The 15,073-nt window shown below is 50.1% G+C and overlaps 2 protein-coding genes across 2 annotated transcripts; one reads left to right on the forward strand and one right to left on the reverse strand.

Annotated features, from left to right (window-relative positions):
• Window positions 1–1,563: 1,563 nt before the first annotated feature.
• Window positions 1,564–4,752, forward strand: LOC119307245 (GMP synthase [glutamine-hydrolyzing]-like). The gene is made up of 6 exons (XM_037583331.1): window positions 1,564–2,139; window positions 2,618–2,868; window positions 2,941–3,316; window positions 3,511–3,645; window positions 3,729–3,904; window positions 4,629–4,752. The coding sequence occupies exons 1-6, from the start codon at window positions 1,564–1,566 to the stop codon at window positions 4,750–4,752; spliced, it is 1,638 nt and encodes a 545-aa protein (XP_037439228.1).
• A 3,658-nt stretch (window positions 4,753–8,410) lies between these two features.
• Window positions 8,411–12,813, reverse strand: LOC119343267 (1-deoxy-D-xylulose-5-phosphate synthase 1, chloroplastic-like). Its single transcript, XM_037614326.1, has 8 exons — window positions 12,381–12,813; window positions 11,898–12,197; window positions 11,589–11,739; window positions 11,214–11,485; window positions 10,135–10,408; window positions 9,465–10,054; window positions 9,081–9,365; window positions 8,411–8,936 (listed from the first exon to the last, which is right to left on the reverse strand). Exons 1-8 carry the CDS (start codon window positions 12,483–12,485, stop codon window positions 8,775–8,777), a joined length of 2,139 nt encoding a protein of 712 aa, XP_037470223.1. The 5' UTR covers window positions 12,486–12,813; the 3' UTR covers window positions 8,411–8,774.
• Between the last annotated feature and the right edge of the window lie 2,260 nt (window positions 12,814–15,073).

A 15,073-nucleotide genomic window follows, 5' to 3' on the forward strand; every position in this document is an offset into this window, starting at 1 on the left:
TTGTTGTAGTAGACAGTCGAAAATTGAAAAACTATTTCTCTATAACTTACCAATTATCTACACAACCTATAAGACTATCCCTATCAGTACGTGTGCATTTCTCCCGGTCGTCCCATTTCGCTCATGCTAACTCTACCCGCACGATGGGCATCAAGGGGACGCGCGTGTGAGCACGTTGTGAAGATCTCAACTCAGCAACAATAAAGTAGTCATCATGGCATTCCCTAAAAGAAACAATAAAAAATTTTGTAAGTAACCATTAAAAGAACAACTTTTGAGATCTTAGAGCATCTCCAACAAGCGCGCCAAAAGATGCGCCCGCGCGGTAAAATTGCTTTTTAACGCGCGCGGCCCGGCTTCGCGCGCTCCAGCCGTGACGGGAAGCGTTTGCGCGAGCGGGAGAAAGCGGCAGCTGGCGCGGTAGATTTGGCGCCCCGCTTCACGCGCGCCCAAAAAATCCGGCGCTCGTCACGCGCTCAAGCACACTGCCACGCGTCCTCCTCCTCACCACATCGTCGCTCTTTCTCGCCGCTTTCCCCGCCACCACCTCGCCACCATGTCACCGCGCCGCCGGGATTCTTCGGGCTAGCGCGGCGTCCGCGAGCGCCCCTCGGGCTGGTACTTCGCCGAGATCCGGTCCGGCGACGTCCAGCTCGGCCTCGGCTCGTTCCGGAGCGCGCACGAGGCGGCCCACGCGTACGACGCGGCGGCGTGGCGCTTGGAGAGGCCCCGGTCGCAGATGAACTTCCGGGACGTCTTCACGCGCGAGCAGGCGTAGCGCCTCGCCCCTCCGCCTCGTCTCATCACTGATCAGGACCGTGCGGACCACGTGCAGCAGCAGCGCCGCCTCCTCATCGCCGAGGAGGACGAGCGAGCCATGGCGGGGTGGCGCCGTCGCCACCCGGAGGACGTCGCCGCCGAGAACGAATTCTGGGCAGAGAGGACGGCAAGGCGCCGCGCGGAGCGTGCCGACAGACGTCGGCGCAAGGCAATGGCCTTATCGCAGTGCGATATCGTCGAGAACGACGGACAGTCGATCTTTTCCCCCAACGATCTGCGTTGGGATGACATGTGGCTCGATACCTCGGACAACATCACCGAGGATGATGATGGTGATGATGATGACGGCTGGGAGTCACCGTAGTTTGTCTCGTTGCACCGTAGTTTTTCTATCTAGTTGCACCGTAGTTCTATCTATCTATGCTTTGGAACTATGTAAAATACTTTGTATCTTTTTTATTTATGCTATGTATCGTTTTTTATCTATGCTAAAACTATATATCGTTTTATCTATGCAAAGTTAATTAAAAAATATTGTAGCATTAGCGCGTTGCATTTTAACGCGCCTGCTGGAACCACGCGCATTGCATTTTAGCGTGCCGCTGGAGCCAGCGCTGCGCGCCACACCAAACCTGGCGAAGGACGTGTCGTAAACTAGAATTTAGCGCGCCGGCGCGCGTTCGAGATGCTCTTAAATACCGGTGAAACCAAAGAGCTCATGGGTCATCCCGACCCCAAAACCCCAAACCCAAAAACCATATTCCCCTCCGCCGCCTAGCCGCCATGGGCTCCGCCTCCGCCTCCTCGCTCCCGACATCCGCCGGCGCTGGCGAGAACTTGGTCCTCATTCTCGACTTCGGCTCGCAGTACACCCAGCTCATCACCCGCCGCGTCCGGCAGCTGGGAGTCCTCTCACTGTGCGTCTCCGGCACCGCGCCGCTCTCCTCCCTCACCGGGCTACGTCCCCGCGCCGTCATACTCTCCGGCGGACCCCACTCCGTCCACGCCTCGGGCGCGCCCTCCTTCCCTGAGGGATTCCTCGATTTCGCTGCCGAAGCGGGCGCGCATGTTCTGGGCGTGTGCTACGGTATGCAGCTCCTAGTTCAGTCCCTCGGCGGCGCCGTCGAGGCTGGCGAGCGGCAGGAGTACGGCGATATGGAGGTAGAGACTACTGCGACGTCCTCCGCGCTGTACGGCGAGAACGGGGTGGGGAACAGACAGTCGGTGTGGATGAGCCACGGCGACGAGGTGGTCAGACTGCCTCAGGGGTTCGAGGTTGTGGCACGAAGTGTGCAGGGCGCAATCGCAGCCATCGAGCATCGGGAGAAGCGTTTTTATGGACTCCAGTACCACCCGGAGGTAGCTACCATTTACTGCTTTATTCTGTCATCTTGGATAGATGGAGATGGATTTAAACTAAGATTATTATGCTAATAAGTTCAATTGCGTTTGCTGATTAGCTTATTTTGCGAGATTGTGAGACACACATTTTGAGTTTGAACTGCAGGGCGACCTGCCCTTTTTCCGTAAGTGATAAGTGAAATATAAGTGGGCTATTTTCTAAGTTAGGCTACAAATTACTTGGGTTTCTTGGGATGGAACAAGCCTTTGGGGTAGCGGGTTGTGTCTTTACGCGAGTGTTTGTTTTTTGGTAAGAAAGATGAGGATATAAGGTCATCTGTATGGATCACACTGATCACAGCTTGCATATTGCTGATTGTTTATTTACTAGTTTGGGTTTGTAGTGCATACCAATCGAAGTACACATGCTTCTTCATAAAATTGTTTATACCTGAGCATGGTTGTCATAAACTTTTCAATCATCTGATTATACAAGGTGACACATTCGACCCAAGGAAAGGAAACACTGCGCCGCTTTCTTTTTGATGTTTGTGGGATTAAAGCTGACTGGAAGATTCAGGATGTGCTGGATGAGGAAATTAAGAACATCAAAAGTATGGTCGGGACTGATGAACATGTGATTTGCGCGTTATCAGGAGGAGTTGATTCGACAGTTGCAGCCACACTCGTTCATAACGCAATAGGTGATAGGCTTCATTGTGTTTTTGTTGACAATGGTCTATTGAGGTAACCGTTCCTTCAACATGTTCTGCTTCGAAATCAGTATGCAGCTAAACTAACATATGATCTTATCTGCAGATACAAGGAGAAGGAACGAGTAATGTCAACCTTCAATAGTGACTTGCACCTTCCTGTCACATGTATTGATGCCTCGGAGCAATTTCTTAGCAAGTTAAAAGGAGTCAAAGACCCAGAGATGAAAAGAAAGATTGTTGGCAAAGAATTCATAGCTGTCTTTGATGAATTTGCTCACATGTTAGAACAACAGACAGGAAAAAGACTTGAATATTTAGTTCAAGGAACATTATACCCTGATGTGATTGAATCATGCCCACCCCCTGGGAGTGGTATGACACATTCCCACACCATCAAAAGCCATCACAATGTAGGTGGTCTTCCTGAAGATATGAAATTGAAGCTCATTGAACCACTCAAGCTCCTATTTAAGGATGAGGTATTGATCTGCATCTATACATATATGTACTGAAAGATACCTCATACTGATACTTCATATATTTATTGATACTTCACTTTGCATGATCTGACATGCTACTGAAAGATAGCTCATACTGGGAAATTATTTCCGTTTTGATTTCGAAGAAAATATTCCTATCACTTATTGTTTGTCAAATTTATGTCCTGCAAAAGGTGCGGAAGTTGGGCAGTATCTTAAATATCCCAGAGTCATTCTTAAAGCGACATCCATTTCCCGGGCCTGGTCTTGCTGTACGTATCCCATCAGGTGATGTTACAGAAGGCAATGCTTTGGAGGTTCTTCGTCAGGTTTGATCTTTTTCAACCATTGGTTTTTAAATCACCTTTGATATATGGTGTTAATTTTGGACCGCTCTGTTTACGTATTCTAGGCGGATGAGATATATGTTCAAGCCATTAGAGATGCAGGACTCTATGATACAATTTGGCAAGCTTTTGCTGTGCTTTTGCCTGTCGAAACAGTTGGGGTCCAGGGTGACCAGAGAACTTACGGCTATCCGGTTATTTTAAAGGCAATTACCAGTGAGGATGGCATGACTGCAGATTGGTATGCTGCATTGAACCTATCGCTCTATCATATCCCCTTTGCAACTTTATGATGCAATCGTACTCTAATGGTGCACTAGATGGCGATATTTTGTTGCAGTTGTGAGATAATAAGTTGCAGCAAATACTGTTCTGTTTGCTTTTTAGCTCAGTGTTCTAGAACAATACTTGGGCTTCCTGCTTCCCCTTTGGTTGCTCGGTTCCTGCTAGAGTAGTTTGTGAATACTACTAGTTTGACTTAGACAATTCAGCATTCACCTATGTTACATTGCCTGTTGGCCTTCCCTTTTTAGGCAGCCCAAAATCCATAATTTTCCTCAGTTGTAATGTACAGTTACAGTCTGCCAAGCTATGTTATTCTAAGCTATCTAATCAAGTCTCAACTGGTATCCCTAAGTTCGTGGACAGTTTGTTAATTGTTCGATGGCGTGTATTTATTTATGTATTAGTTGCCGTTCTGATGCCCTTTGTCCATGTGATCTTGGTATAGGATTGTTTTTAGCGCCTTATGCACTGTTGTGTATAGAAATGTGTTCTCTCTCTTCCTCTCATTTTGTTAACAAGCGTTGATTACCGATGTTTCTGTTATTTGGTAACTCTCTCATTTTGTTAACAAGTGTTGGTAATTAAGGATGTCTCTATTATGTGGTAGAATCTAGTTCTTTTTGGAGTTTATTGATACTATCTTGAATATTTTGACTGACCTTTTCTTTTATTTCTGTCAGGTATTATTTTGAACGCAAGTTCCTGGCCGATGTGTCGAATAGGATCTGCAACAATGTGCGAGGCGTTAACCGTGTTTGCCTAGAGATAACATCGAAGCCACCAGCGACAGTGGAGTGGGAATAGCCTGATAGTGCACTAAAGGACCCGGAATCGTAAATCATGCTCTGATGTCACATCATTTGAGTGGATGTTCTTATGCTGTGATCATTTAACACATAACGCCAATTACTATATCATTGTCTGGGGTTCCTAGATAGATCTCCTTGCCGTGAAAGATGATCAAAGCTTTGAAACTGCACTTATAACTGTCCTTTCTATTCTTAAATTATATTTCCCTGCCTTTCTAGAGCCTGTTGGACGATCGTATCTTGCAATTTTATAGCAATACCACATATGTAATGCGAGCATAATAGTATATGTTAGCAGTGATGGTTTTAGCAAATGCAAAGTTTCTTGTAAACCATGATGATACCACTTTTGATGGCACTATGTTGGCCTAATGACAACTGTCAGTGCACTCCTAACAGACGCTGGGATGTGCTTAGGGCGCTCCCAATACATCAATTAAAGAAAGAGAATGGAGTTGTATGTTAGTGGAGATATGGCTTTAGCATGTTTCTCTCCACGGTATAATTAATGCTCCAATCTCACTTTTTCCTTATATTTTTCTCTTTCACTTCTCTCTACAACTAGCCTGCATGATGATGCACATGTGATCTCTAAACCAACTGCATGCAACATCACTTAAAAACAACACCTAAACGACAATGCATTGCAGTTATTTTTTTTCCTTTTGTGAAAAGGTCTAAGGACAACTCCAATGTTGTGCATTAAATCGAACACACCAAACAAACACGGATAGGGAGGGGGGCAGCAAACGTCCGACCCATTTGAAACGGATGGATGATATTCATGCTAAGCAGATGATATTTGTTAAATTTATGAAGTTCAACAATGCGGTGACCCATGGTAGAGGTTGATTGGCCTCGGAGTCTTGATGCAGTCTGTGTTCTTCACCTTCAGGATTTCTCATTTGAAAAGGTTAAAACTTCACTCGTGATCTTGTCATCAACATCCTCCCAATAATGTATTAAAAACATCCTCCCAATAATAATACGCTGCCATTTTTCTATCCCCCACGGCACATGATGTGGAAGGCCTTGCTAGCATTCTACAGAGTTTTGGGGTAGTCTCTGGCCTCGTGACAAATGTGACCAAGAGCTCCATCGCCCCCATCCAATGTGCCAACATAAACTTGGAGGAGATTCTGGCATACTTCCCGGCGACTACGACCCCCTTCCCCATTAAGTATCTGGGGTTGCCCCTCTCCCTCGGAGGACTTAGGCGTGTGGACCTTCAACCCTACATTGACAAAGCGGTGGCCCATCTTAGCCCATGGAAAGGAAAGTTCCTGAATCGTGTCGGGTGCACTGCGCTGGTTAAGTCCGTGCTCTCCTCCATGCCAATCTTCTTGCTGACGACTTTAAAGGCTGACAAAGGCATCCTCAAGGCCTTTGCGAAGATCAGTCACGGCATGCTCTGGGCCTGCAAGGAGGCGGTTAGTGGAGGGAAATGCAAAGTCAACTGGTAAAAGGTCTGCCGCCCCAAGGAGCTCGGTGGTTTGGGGGTTTTGGACTGGAGAGGTTCTCCCGGGCCCTGAGGCTTTGCTGGTTATGGTATGAGTGGAAGGCTCCTGAGAAGCCATGGGTGGGCTCTGAAACCCCCAACGATGCCTCCGGCCTTGACCTCTTCAATGCGGCTACTCGTGTCACCATCGGAAACGGCGCCAAGGCCTCCTTCTGGTCGTCTTCATGGCTCCATGGCGCCCCGCCAAAAGACCTGGCTCCCCTAATTTTCAAGGCTTCCAAGAGGAAGAATCGGACGGTCCAGGACGCTCTCACTGATAACAACTGGATCTCGGACATTGGGGTGGATGCTTTCACTGCAATCACATGGAACAATACGTCCGCCTCTGGGAGCTCTTGTCGGATATCTAGCTTCATCCTGACACTGAGGACTCCATTACCTGGTCCTTGACCCCTAATGGGCGCTACTCGGCCAGCTCCGCCTACAAGGTCCAGTTCCTTGCCTCTTTGCCCTGCCAGTTCGGGAACATCGTGTGGAAGACCTGGGCCCCTCCAAAGTGTCGTTTCTTCGCTTGGCTCGCTGTCCAGAACCGCTTATGGACCGCTGATTGCTTGGCGAAACGCGGATGGCCGTACCAACCTACTTGCCAGCTCTGCCGTCCCTCCCCTGAGACGGCACGACACATGCTTTTCGAGTGCCGCTTCTCCAGATGTATCTGGACGGCCGCGGCCTCTTGGCTGTCTTGTCCAGACCTCATCAGCAACATCGGGGAGGGTAGGCCTAAAGTCGTGGACTATTGGCTGGCCGTTTCGAAGTCCACCACCTCCTCCCCAATAGGCTTGCGCTCAGCTATCACACTCATCACTTGGGAGATCTGGAAAGAGAGGAACGAATGAGTTTTCAACAATAAGTCCTCCCTGCCATCGATTGTCATGCATAAGATTAGGGAAGAGGGGAAGGACTGGATCCTCGCCGGTGCTAAAAATCTAGCGGAACTTGTAGGCTGATCCTCTTCCCCCTGTGTCGGGGGCGATGTTCGCCCCCTTTCTTGTTTTTTTTTGTTTTTTGGCTCTAGCCATACCCCTGTTTGCTTCTCCTATATCAATATAAGGCAAAAGCTTTTTTGCCTGTTTTAAAAATAAATAAAAATAATACATGTAAAACGAAGCAGACATACCATCCATGAGTGGTTGAGGCTATAGTTCTCTCCGGTAGTGGTGGGTGGATGACTTGTTCTTGATAAGTTCCCCATTTGGTCCCTGTGTGCAATGGCGGAGCTTAGTGCATTGCTGGGGAGCCCCCTCCCCCAAAAGAATGTGGTCAAGCTTTGCCACTGCGTGTGTATTTGTTCGGCGTCTTTGGTTGCGTTTTGAATTCGATGAGAGTGGGCTTTGGTCTTGGTTGTGTCGTCGCTCGTTTTTTTAATAAAATTTTTCCTCGAAAAGGAGGACCGTCCCCGATCTGTGCATCAAAGCTATGCATGCAGCCATTTATTAGTAAATAAACATTCAACAAAGTTTGAAAGCAAAAGGCTCTCACATAGCTAAAAATAATCATGAGGGATAGCCACAACCGGGCGGAAGAAAGAGAAATAGGTAACGAAACACCTATCCTATTATATGACCGTCATAGCCCGAACTACCATCTCCCAACGGGTAGACCCAGTAATCAAATGCTCCTTGACATCCTTCTGAGTGAATAGCAACCACATATGGATCAAAGCAGTGGCCCTGAAGATAACCTGCAAAAGAATGGATATGTGTTTTCCTGTTAAAAGCCAAATCGTTCATGCAGTTCCATATAGCCCATAATAAAGCACATACTCCTACACGGATATATTTCCATGTCTCTGTCTCTACTTCATTTAGCCACGTCCCAAATAACGTGTAAATGCTATTTAGAGGAGATATATTAAACGCCATATGTACTGAGTGCCATAAAACTTTGGCCATCGGACAATCCAAACAGAGGTGTTTGATAGATTCATCATGGTCGCAGAAACTACATCTCCGTGATCCTTCCAAATTGCGTTTTGCCAAGTTGTCCTTAGTCAGAATCACTTCCTTGTGGACAAACCACATGAAGACCTTCATTCTTAAGGGCACTTTGACTTTCCAGATATGCAAAGATCTTGGAATGGAACCCGACTTAATAATGTCCAAATACATCAAATTCACTGTGAAAACTCCATTCGTGGTTTAACTAGGCAACGATATTCTTCTTAATTAATGGAAAATACAAAGCTTGCCCCGGTTCAAAAAAATAATACAGAAAGCATCACAATTCCAAACAACAGCGACTCGTGCTCCCTGTATAAGCGGGTCCTAGTCGTCAAGAATCTATGAACATACGTACACATTTCACAGATACAAAGACAACGTATGTGTCCACTCCACGAACAATTAACCATGTACATCAACGTCAGTGCACCAAAGAACGAAAAACTACCAACGTTTCCCTTGATGAGGATCATTTAATTTTCTGACGCCGACTAATCTCTCTGAATCACCTAACGACCAAAATGTACGAGGTTCTCTATAGGAGGCAGCACACTGGCTCTAGGCATTCTGCACCGTCATGATGGCGAGGGCCTCTCTTGCCTGCCCCAGGATGTTGAACACCGTCGCGGCGATGTGCGACGGCGTCAGCCCGGCTTCCACCAGCTGATCGGCCGGTGATCCATGGTCGATGTACTTGTCGGGAAGCACCACCGGCCGCCACTGCACAACCCAAAAGAAAAATTCGCCATTAGTCACATATGTCACCAATGTCATAGAGCAATGTATTTGTGCTGATTTCTGATTTTCTATTCGGTCGGGTGCAGACTGATTGACAATGTTAGTTTGATCAATCGATTCGATTACCTTAAGTTTGCCGTCCAGAAGGCCATCCAGGGCCATGAACTGAGCCACGTGTGAACCGAAGCCGCCGATGGAGCCTTCCTCGACGGTGATGATCACCTCGTGGGACTTGGCGAGGCTCCTGATGAGGGCGTGGTCCAACGGCTTGCAGAACCTGGCGTCGGCGACGGTGACCCTGAGGCCGTGGTGCGCCACGATGGACGAGGCGGCCATGCAGTACTGCACCGCCGACCCGTACCCCAGCAGCGCCACCCTCTCGCCCTCGATCATGATCCTGCCTTTGCCGACCTGCCAAACATTCGTAGATCAGTCAGTCGTCAGTCGCGTTACTCGCGTACACAGCCTCTAATCTCCTCTCGAAGTTATGAACACGAGATCGAAACGCACCTCGATGGCGGTGCCTTTGTAGTTTTCCGGCAACGGGACGCCGATGCCGTTGCCCCTCGGATAGCGGAAGCACGAGGGGCGGTCGTCGATGGCCGCCGCGGTGGCCACCATGTTCAGCAGCTCGGCCTCGTCGGACGGGGCCATGACGACCATGTTGGGTAGGCACGCCATGAACGCCACGTCGAAGGCCCCGCAGTGGGTGGGCCCGTCGGCGCCGACCAGCCCCGCCCTGTCCATGGCGAACCTCACCGGGAGCTTCTGGAGGTCCACGTCGTGCACGACCTGGTCGTAGCCTCTCTGCAGGAAAGAGGAGTAGATGGCGCAGAAGGGCTTGAGCCCCTCGCAGGCCAGGCCGGCCGCGAAGGTTACGGCGTGCTGTTCAGCGATCCCGACGTCGAAGCACCGGTTGGGGAAGCGGCGGAGGAAGTAGTTGAGCCCCGTGCCGCCCCCCATGGCCGCGTGGATTGCCACGATCTTGCTGTCCTGCTCCGCCTCGGCTATGAGCGCCTCCGCGAAGTAGTTGGTGTAGGACAGCGTCTTGGCCGGGACCTTGAACTGCCTCCCCGTCGCCGGATCGAACTTGGCCACGCCTGCGCCATGGATCGATCACACACACTAATTAACCTCCCCTATATATGATGCATATAATCCATCCATGTATGTTACCTACCGTGGTACTTGTCGGAGGCTCGCTCGGCGTAGGGGTAGCCGCGGCCTTTCTCGGTGATGACATGGATGAGCACCGGCCCGGTGGTCTTGGTGCCCTTGACCTCCCGAAGGATGGTGATGAGGTCGTCAATGTTGTGGCCGTCGACGGGGCCGATGTAATACAGCCCGAGCTCCTCGAAGAGCGACGACCCGGAGCCGCTGATCATGCCGCGGGCGTACTCGTCCACCTTGGCCGCGATCTCGTGCACCGACCCGCCGATTTGCTTCGTCACTCCCTGACGAGAAGACAAAACACGCGGGAAAATCAGTCGAATATCTGGGCCCAGTTCCTTCCGCTCGGCCCAACAATTAAACCCTGGTTTAGGGCCGCCTAGTTTACAAAAGGACTACGATCAGGCCAGATAGCCCAGTAACATTATCAATTTGAGCTGTCAAGTGATCAGATTTGAAGTGAAAATAAACTACTCATTCGACTCAAATCCAGGAGGATTAGAAAAGAGATACACCTATGTCCTTGCTGTCAGATTGTGATCGCGCCACGTCACTTGTTTTTAAAATTATATAAGCCCCATCGCTTGTTAAGATACTCCCTTCCCTGAACTGAGCTCTTTGCTTGAAGACGAAAACGCTAGTGGGCAGCACTAGATATGCTACTCTAGGTTTCATCACCATTTCTGGTGGATACATAGCTAGAGACATGCACTACACCTGGCACTGATGGAGTATGCGTGCGTTGCATCTGGAAGAAAACAGCTAGTTTTGGCATGTACCATACAAAAGTTTTAAGATTTTAAACTCGGAGGCGTGCTCCCACGGCGACACTGACACGTTTGCTTCGATTTTTAAAATTGTCGTTCTGATGCTGATTTCCCTGTCATTTCATTCACTGTTTCAAATTTATTTGTCCCGAAGTAAGTTTTTAGCTGAAACATGCGCACACGACTTGTTATCACTTTTTTTAACAAACCTATCACGCAGCAAGTTGGAATTTGATTCACGCCACTGCTTTCAAGTCAACGTGGCTTTTGCCGTACTATCTATGGAGTGTGCAGTGAAGGAGGTGCATCTGTGAGGCTGTACCTTGGCCACCTCCCTCAGCTCCCTGAGCGGCCGGCTGGACTGCAGCTTGCTGAGGGCGCCGCTGAGCGCGCCCACGGGCGGCGCCGGCCCGTCGAGCGTCGCCGTCGGCAGCGACACCTGCTTGTTGTCGTTGAGGATCACGATCATGTCCGAGTCGAGGTAGCCGGCGTTGTTCATCGCCTCGTACGCCTGCCCGGCCGTCATGGCCCCGTCCCCAATCACCGCCACCACGTTGTTCTTCGCGCCCTTGAGGTCCCTCCCGACGGCCATCCCTGACAACCACACGCACACACTTGATTACCACGTCCGTTCACTACAGATTCTTCACGAGCAGATTAAATTGCTTCATAATCAAATGCAGAGGTAGTTGGTTACCGAGGGCGGCGGAGATGGTGGTGGAGCTGTGGCCGGTGCCGAAGCTGTCGTACTCGCTCTCGGAGCGCTTGACGAAGCCGGACAGGCCGTTGGTCTGCCGCATCGTCGGCATCTTATCGCGCCGCCCCGTCAGAATCTTGTGCGGGTACGACTGCATCGAATAAACAAAAATGGCACGGTCCATCAATCGACCGGTCTCCGAGCTGCGCAGCACCTCACATGGCGCGGGCACGTTACCCCAATCCGGGGCACGCCTGCCGATCGCTGGGTAGGACAGGTGCGCATTGTTAATTTGTCGAGCTTGCTTACCTGGTGGCCGACGTCCCAGAGGAGCTTGTCCTGCGGGGTGTTGAAGACGTAGTGCAGCGCGACGGTGAGCTCGACGACGCCGAGGCTGGACCCGAGGTGGCCGCCGGTCTTGGAGACGTGGAAGATGACGTCGGAGCGCAGCTCGTCGGAGAGCTGCTGCAGCTCCTTGAGGGACAGGTTCTTCATGTGGATGGGGTAGTTCACGGTGTCCAGCAGCGGCGTCGGCGGCCGCTGCGAGTGGTACTCTGCTTCCCTCTCCGACAGCGACGCAGAAATGCCGGACGACCTCCTCCTCGGCGTCTGCTCGCCAAATCGATCCAGCATTGGCCATGGCGACAGCAGCAACGATTACAGTTTGCAAAGAAGACGAGCAGGAACAGAGCACTAGCTAGCGGCCGTCGAATTACTCGAACCGGCAAGAACAAGAACAGAGAAGAATCGGCCACGGCGAGAGAAGAGCAGAGGAGGCGTATGCTGACTAACCTTGAGCGGCTTGGCCTGGAGCTCGACGGCGGGAGCGAAATGGTGCTCCTGAGGCAGCACGCCGAGGAAGCCCCGCGGGAGGGAGAAGGTCGACGAGAGCGCCATTGTTTCCTCTCCTCCTTCTCAAGATTGCAACGGCTCAACTCCCCCCTATCCTCTGCTTGGGAGCAAGCAGGTGAATCCAAAAATGAGCGTCCCAAGCGCGTCCGAGAGCCGAGAGCAAGTGGCGGGCTGACACACTATGCGGAATATGGGTGGGGATCTGGAAGGGAAGTGGAGCGGGAGAGTGACGAGGTGCTCCGTGCCCGGGACTAGGGGTGTGCCCCGGCGCGTTCTATAGTGGTGGCGAGGGGTGATGGATGGGGTTGAGGTGAGGTCGGATGGCGATAGGCTGTGCGGATGACCACCGAGGCCATTGCCCGGCGCGTGGGCGTGTGGCTGGTATTCGTTCGGCCGTGCGTGCCTGAGCCTCTGCCTCTGGGTGCTCGCTTTTTCTTCCGTCGCTGGCTGCACGAGCGATTGGGGGGAGAGAGAGGGAGGGGCCGGGCAGCGGAATGGGTGCCTACCTATCCGGAATCCCATTGGACCAGCTCGGCAAAGTATCACGAGAAGATAATGGGATAGGAGCTAACGCTGGGAACATTGATTACGGAGAAGAAAATAGAGAAGAAGGGGGGCCGAAAATGATGGGCTTTTCACAACTTTTAGTGCTTCACCTCCTTATAGTGTTTCCCACATTATGTGCCTTGGTTGCTCGTGGCCGCCCCTGTGTTAGAGAGTGTGGCATTGGCCAATTCATATCGGAATACATTTTCTAAGGATTCCTTTGTACTGAATTCTATAGGGCTTCTTTGAATTGAGGAAAATTCAGAACGTGGGAACAAAAAACACAAAAATGAGATGCCACGTGGTCTGAATTTCAATAGGATTTCAAAACACTAAGAATTTTGTAAGATATATCTTTGGGTGATGCACACGAAAAGCACAAAAAAATGGAGGATTCATAAGAGAGTCGAGAGAGGTAGAGTGGAAATGCACTGGACTTCTCAAAGGAAAAACAAAATGAGGTTTGAGCTCATTTGAGATTCCTGTGGAATGGAGGGCATAGGAATCGATTCCAATGTAATTTCGTGAGCCCAATCTCACAATCCAAAGGACTTCCATAGAAAATAATCCTATAGACTGGAATCCTAAAAAAATCCTATGCTTTTTTAGTGGGCACTAAATTAATAGATTAGTCTGAAAGAGTAATATAAATTGCTATAAAAAGTATATAAAAATGATAATATAATAGCATGAAACAATCAAAATTATACATACGTTTGAGATGTATCAAATGCCACATGGCCAGGTGGTCCTGTGGATAAGACCGGTCTGGGTTGTTAGAACCAAGCTAGATAAGCATCGCGGTGGTGCACGGGAATACTTCACGCTAGCAGGCCAGTTATGCGGGAAATCTTTTCCTGTGTACAGCTTGGCCAAGTTCTTTTGAAGCTTGTAAGAAACCAGGTGGTATTGGTCACCTCGGTCCGACGTTAAAGCTTGACTGCAAGGGGATGTTTTTGTTGAACCAGTTTCAAGACTGGTGGCCCAAGTAAATCAACTATTCGGGGAAGCCGAGGTGCTGCTAGCTTGAAGAACGGTTCAAGGGCTACTAACGGGGTTCAGCTAAGGGGCCTCTCACTGAGGGGGTCCTCGGGCTGCCGGCCTATCTCTTATGGGCCGGACAGGTGGGCTGCCCTGTGACTACTACAAGGCCGAGCTATAAGGCGACTCCGTATCCGGACAGGGAACCTTCGGAGTCTTGGTGTGTCCTCCAAGTCAAGATAGAAGAATCGGCATGTTTATTCCCTTGTTGTAACCGACCACGTATAACCCTAGTACCCCTGGTGTCTATATAAAGAAGAAGGTTTAGTCCGTAGAGGCTAGAAGAACAATCATCATCCTACTCACCTAGGGTTTAGTTCATCTGATCTCGTGGTAGATCGACTCTGTAACCATCATATACACTTCAATATAATCAAGCAGGACATAGGGTTTTACCTCTTTGAGAGGGCCCGAACCTGGGTAAACATCGTCTCCTTCGTCCCCTGTTCCCCATTGATCCAAGATCCACAGCCCGAGATCCGCCGATTTTGACACCAACATTGCTGCTTTCATTGGGAGTTCCATTGTTGGGTGGCCGAAGGGTCAATGGCTCACCTAGTCATTAATAATGGCATCGGCACCAGGGACATCTTCGTCCCCGGCCAGATCTTTGCGTTCGGAAGCATTGTGTTGCACAGTGATCCAACCATCCGCCTTGACAAGATCGAAAGTTTTGCCCCCGATGAGGAGATCAGGTTTGGGACCCTAGAGTTCGTCGCTGACTCCCGGGGAGATCTTATCTTAACAAGGTGTTCGGCTCCCCTCGAAGAGCTCATAAATCCCGACACATTAACATCGGGAGCAATAAACTCCGCCACCCTGGATTCAGCCTTAAAGCCCGACCCCGTCGATACGTCTGGACTAACTCCGGTTGAACACTGCCCGGGCGTGACTTCGAACACCCCCAGAGCAGCGATACTATGGGTCGACCTCGAGTACTCAAGGAGCATGCACCCGGCAGACCTCTCATCGTTAAATAAGTTGTCAGACCGGATCCAGGCCATGGGAATTTTCGACGGCCCATCCTTGGTCTACGATCAGATCGG

This window comes from Triticum dicoccoides, chromosome 1B (assembly GCF_002162155.2).
Source record: "Triticum dicoccoides isolate Atlit2015 ecotype Zavitan chromosome 1B, WEW_v2.0, whole genome shotgun sequence".
Taxonomy (NCBI): Eukaryota; Viridiplantae; Streptophyta; class Magnoliopsida; order Poales; family Poaceae; genus Triticum; species Triticum dicoccoides.

Bases quoted from the DNA above. Each gene is read 5' to 3' on its own strand.
- LOC119343267 (XM_037614326.1), bottom strand. From the start codon at position 12,485: ATGGCGCTCTCGTCGACCTTCTCCCTCCCGCGGGGCTTCCTCGGCGTG. The intron at 10,409-11,213 runs GTACAGCCTCAC...TCTTCTCGTCAG, and splicing joins AGCTGAGGGAGGTGGCCAAG to GGAGTGACGAAGCAAATCGG. The intron at 8,937-9,080 runs GTAATCGAATCG...TGGGTTGTGCAG, and splicing joins TTCTGGACGGCAAACTTAAG to TGGCGGCCGGTGGTGCTTCC.
- LOC119307245 (XM_037583331.1), top strand. From the start codon at position 1,564: ATGGGCTCCGCCTCCGCCTCCTCGCTCCCGACATCCGCCGGCGCTGGC. The intron at 2,869-2,940 runs GTAACCGTTCCT...TCTTATCTGCAG, and splicing joins GTTGACAATGGTCTATTGAG to ATACAAGGAGAAGGAACGAG. The intron at 3,905-4,628 runs GTATGCTGCATT...TATTTCTGTCAG, and splicing joins GATGGCATGACTGCAGATTG to GTATTATTTTGAACGCAAGT.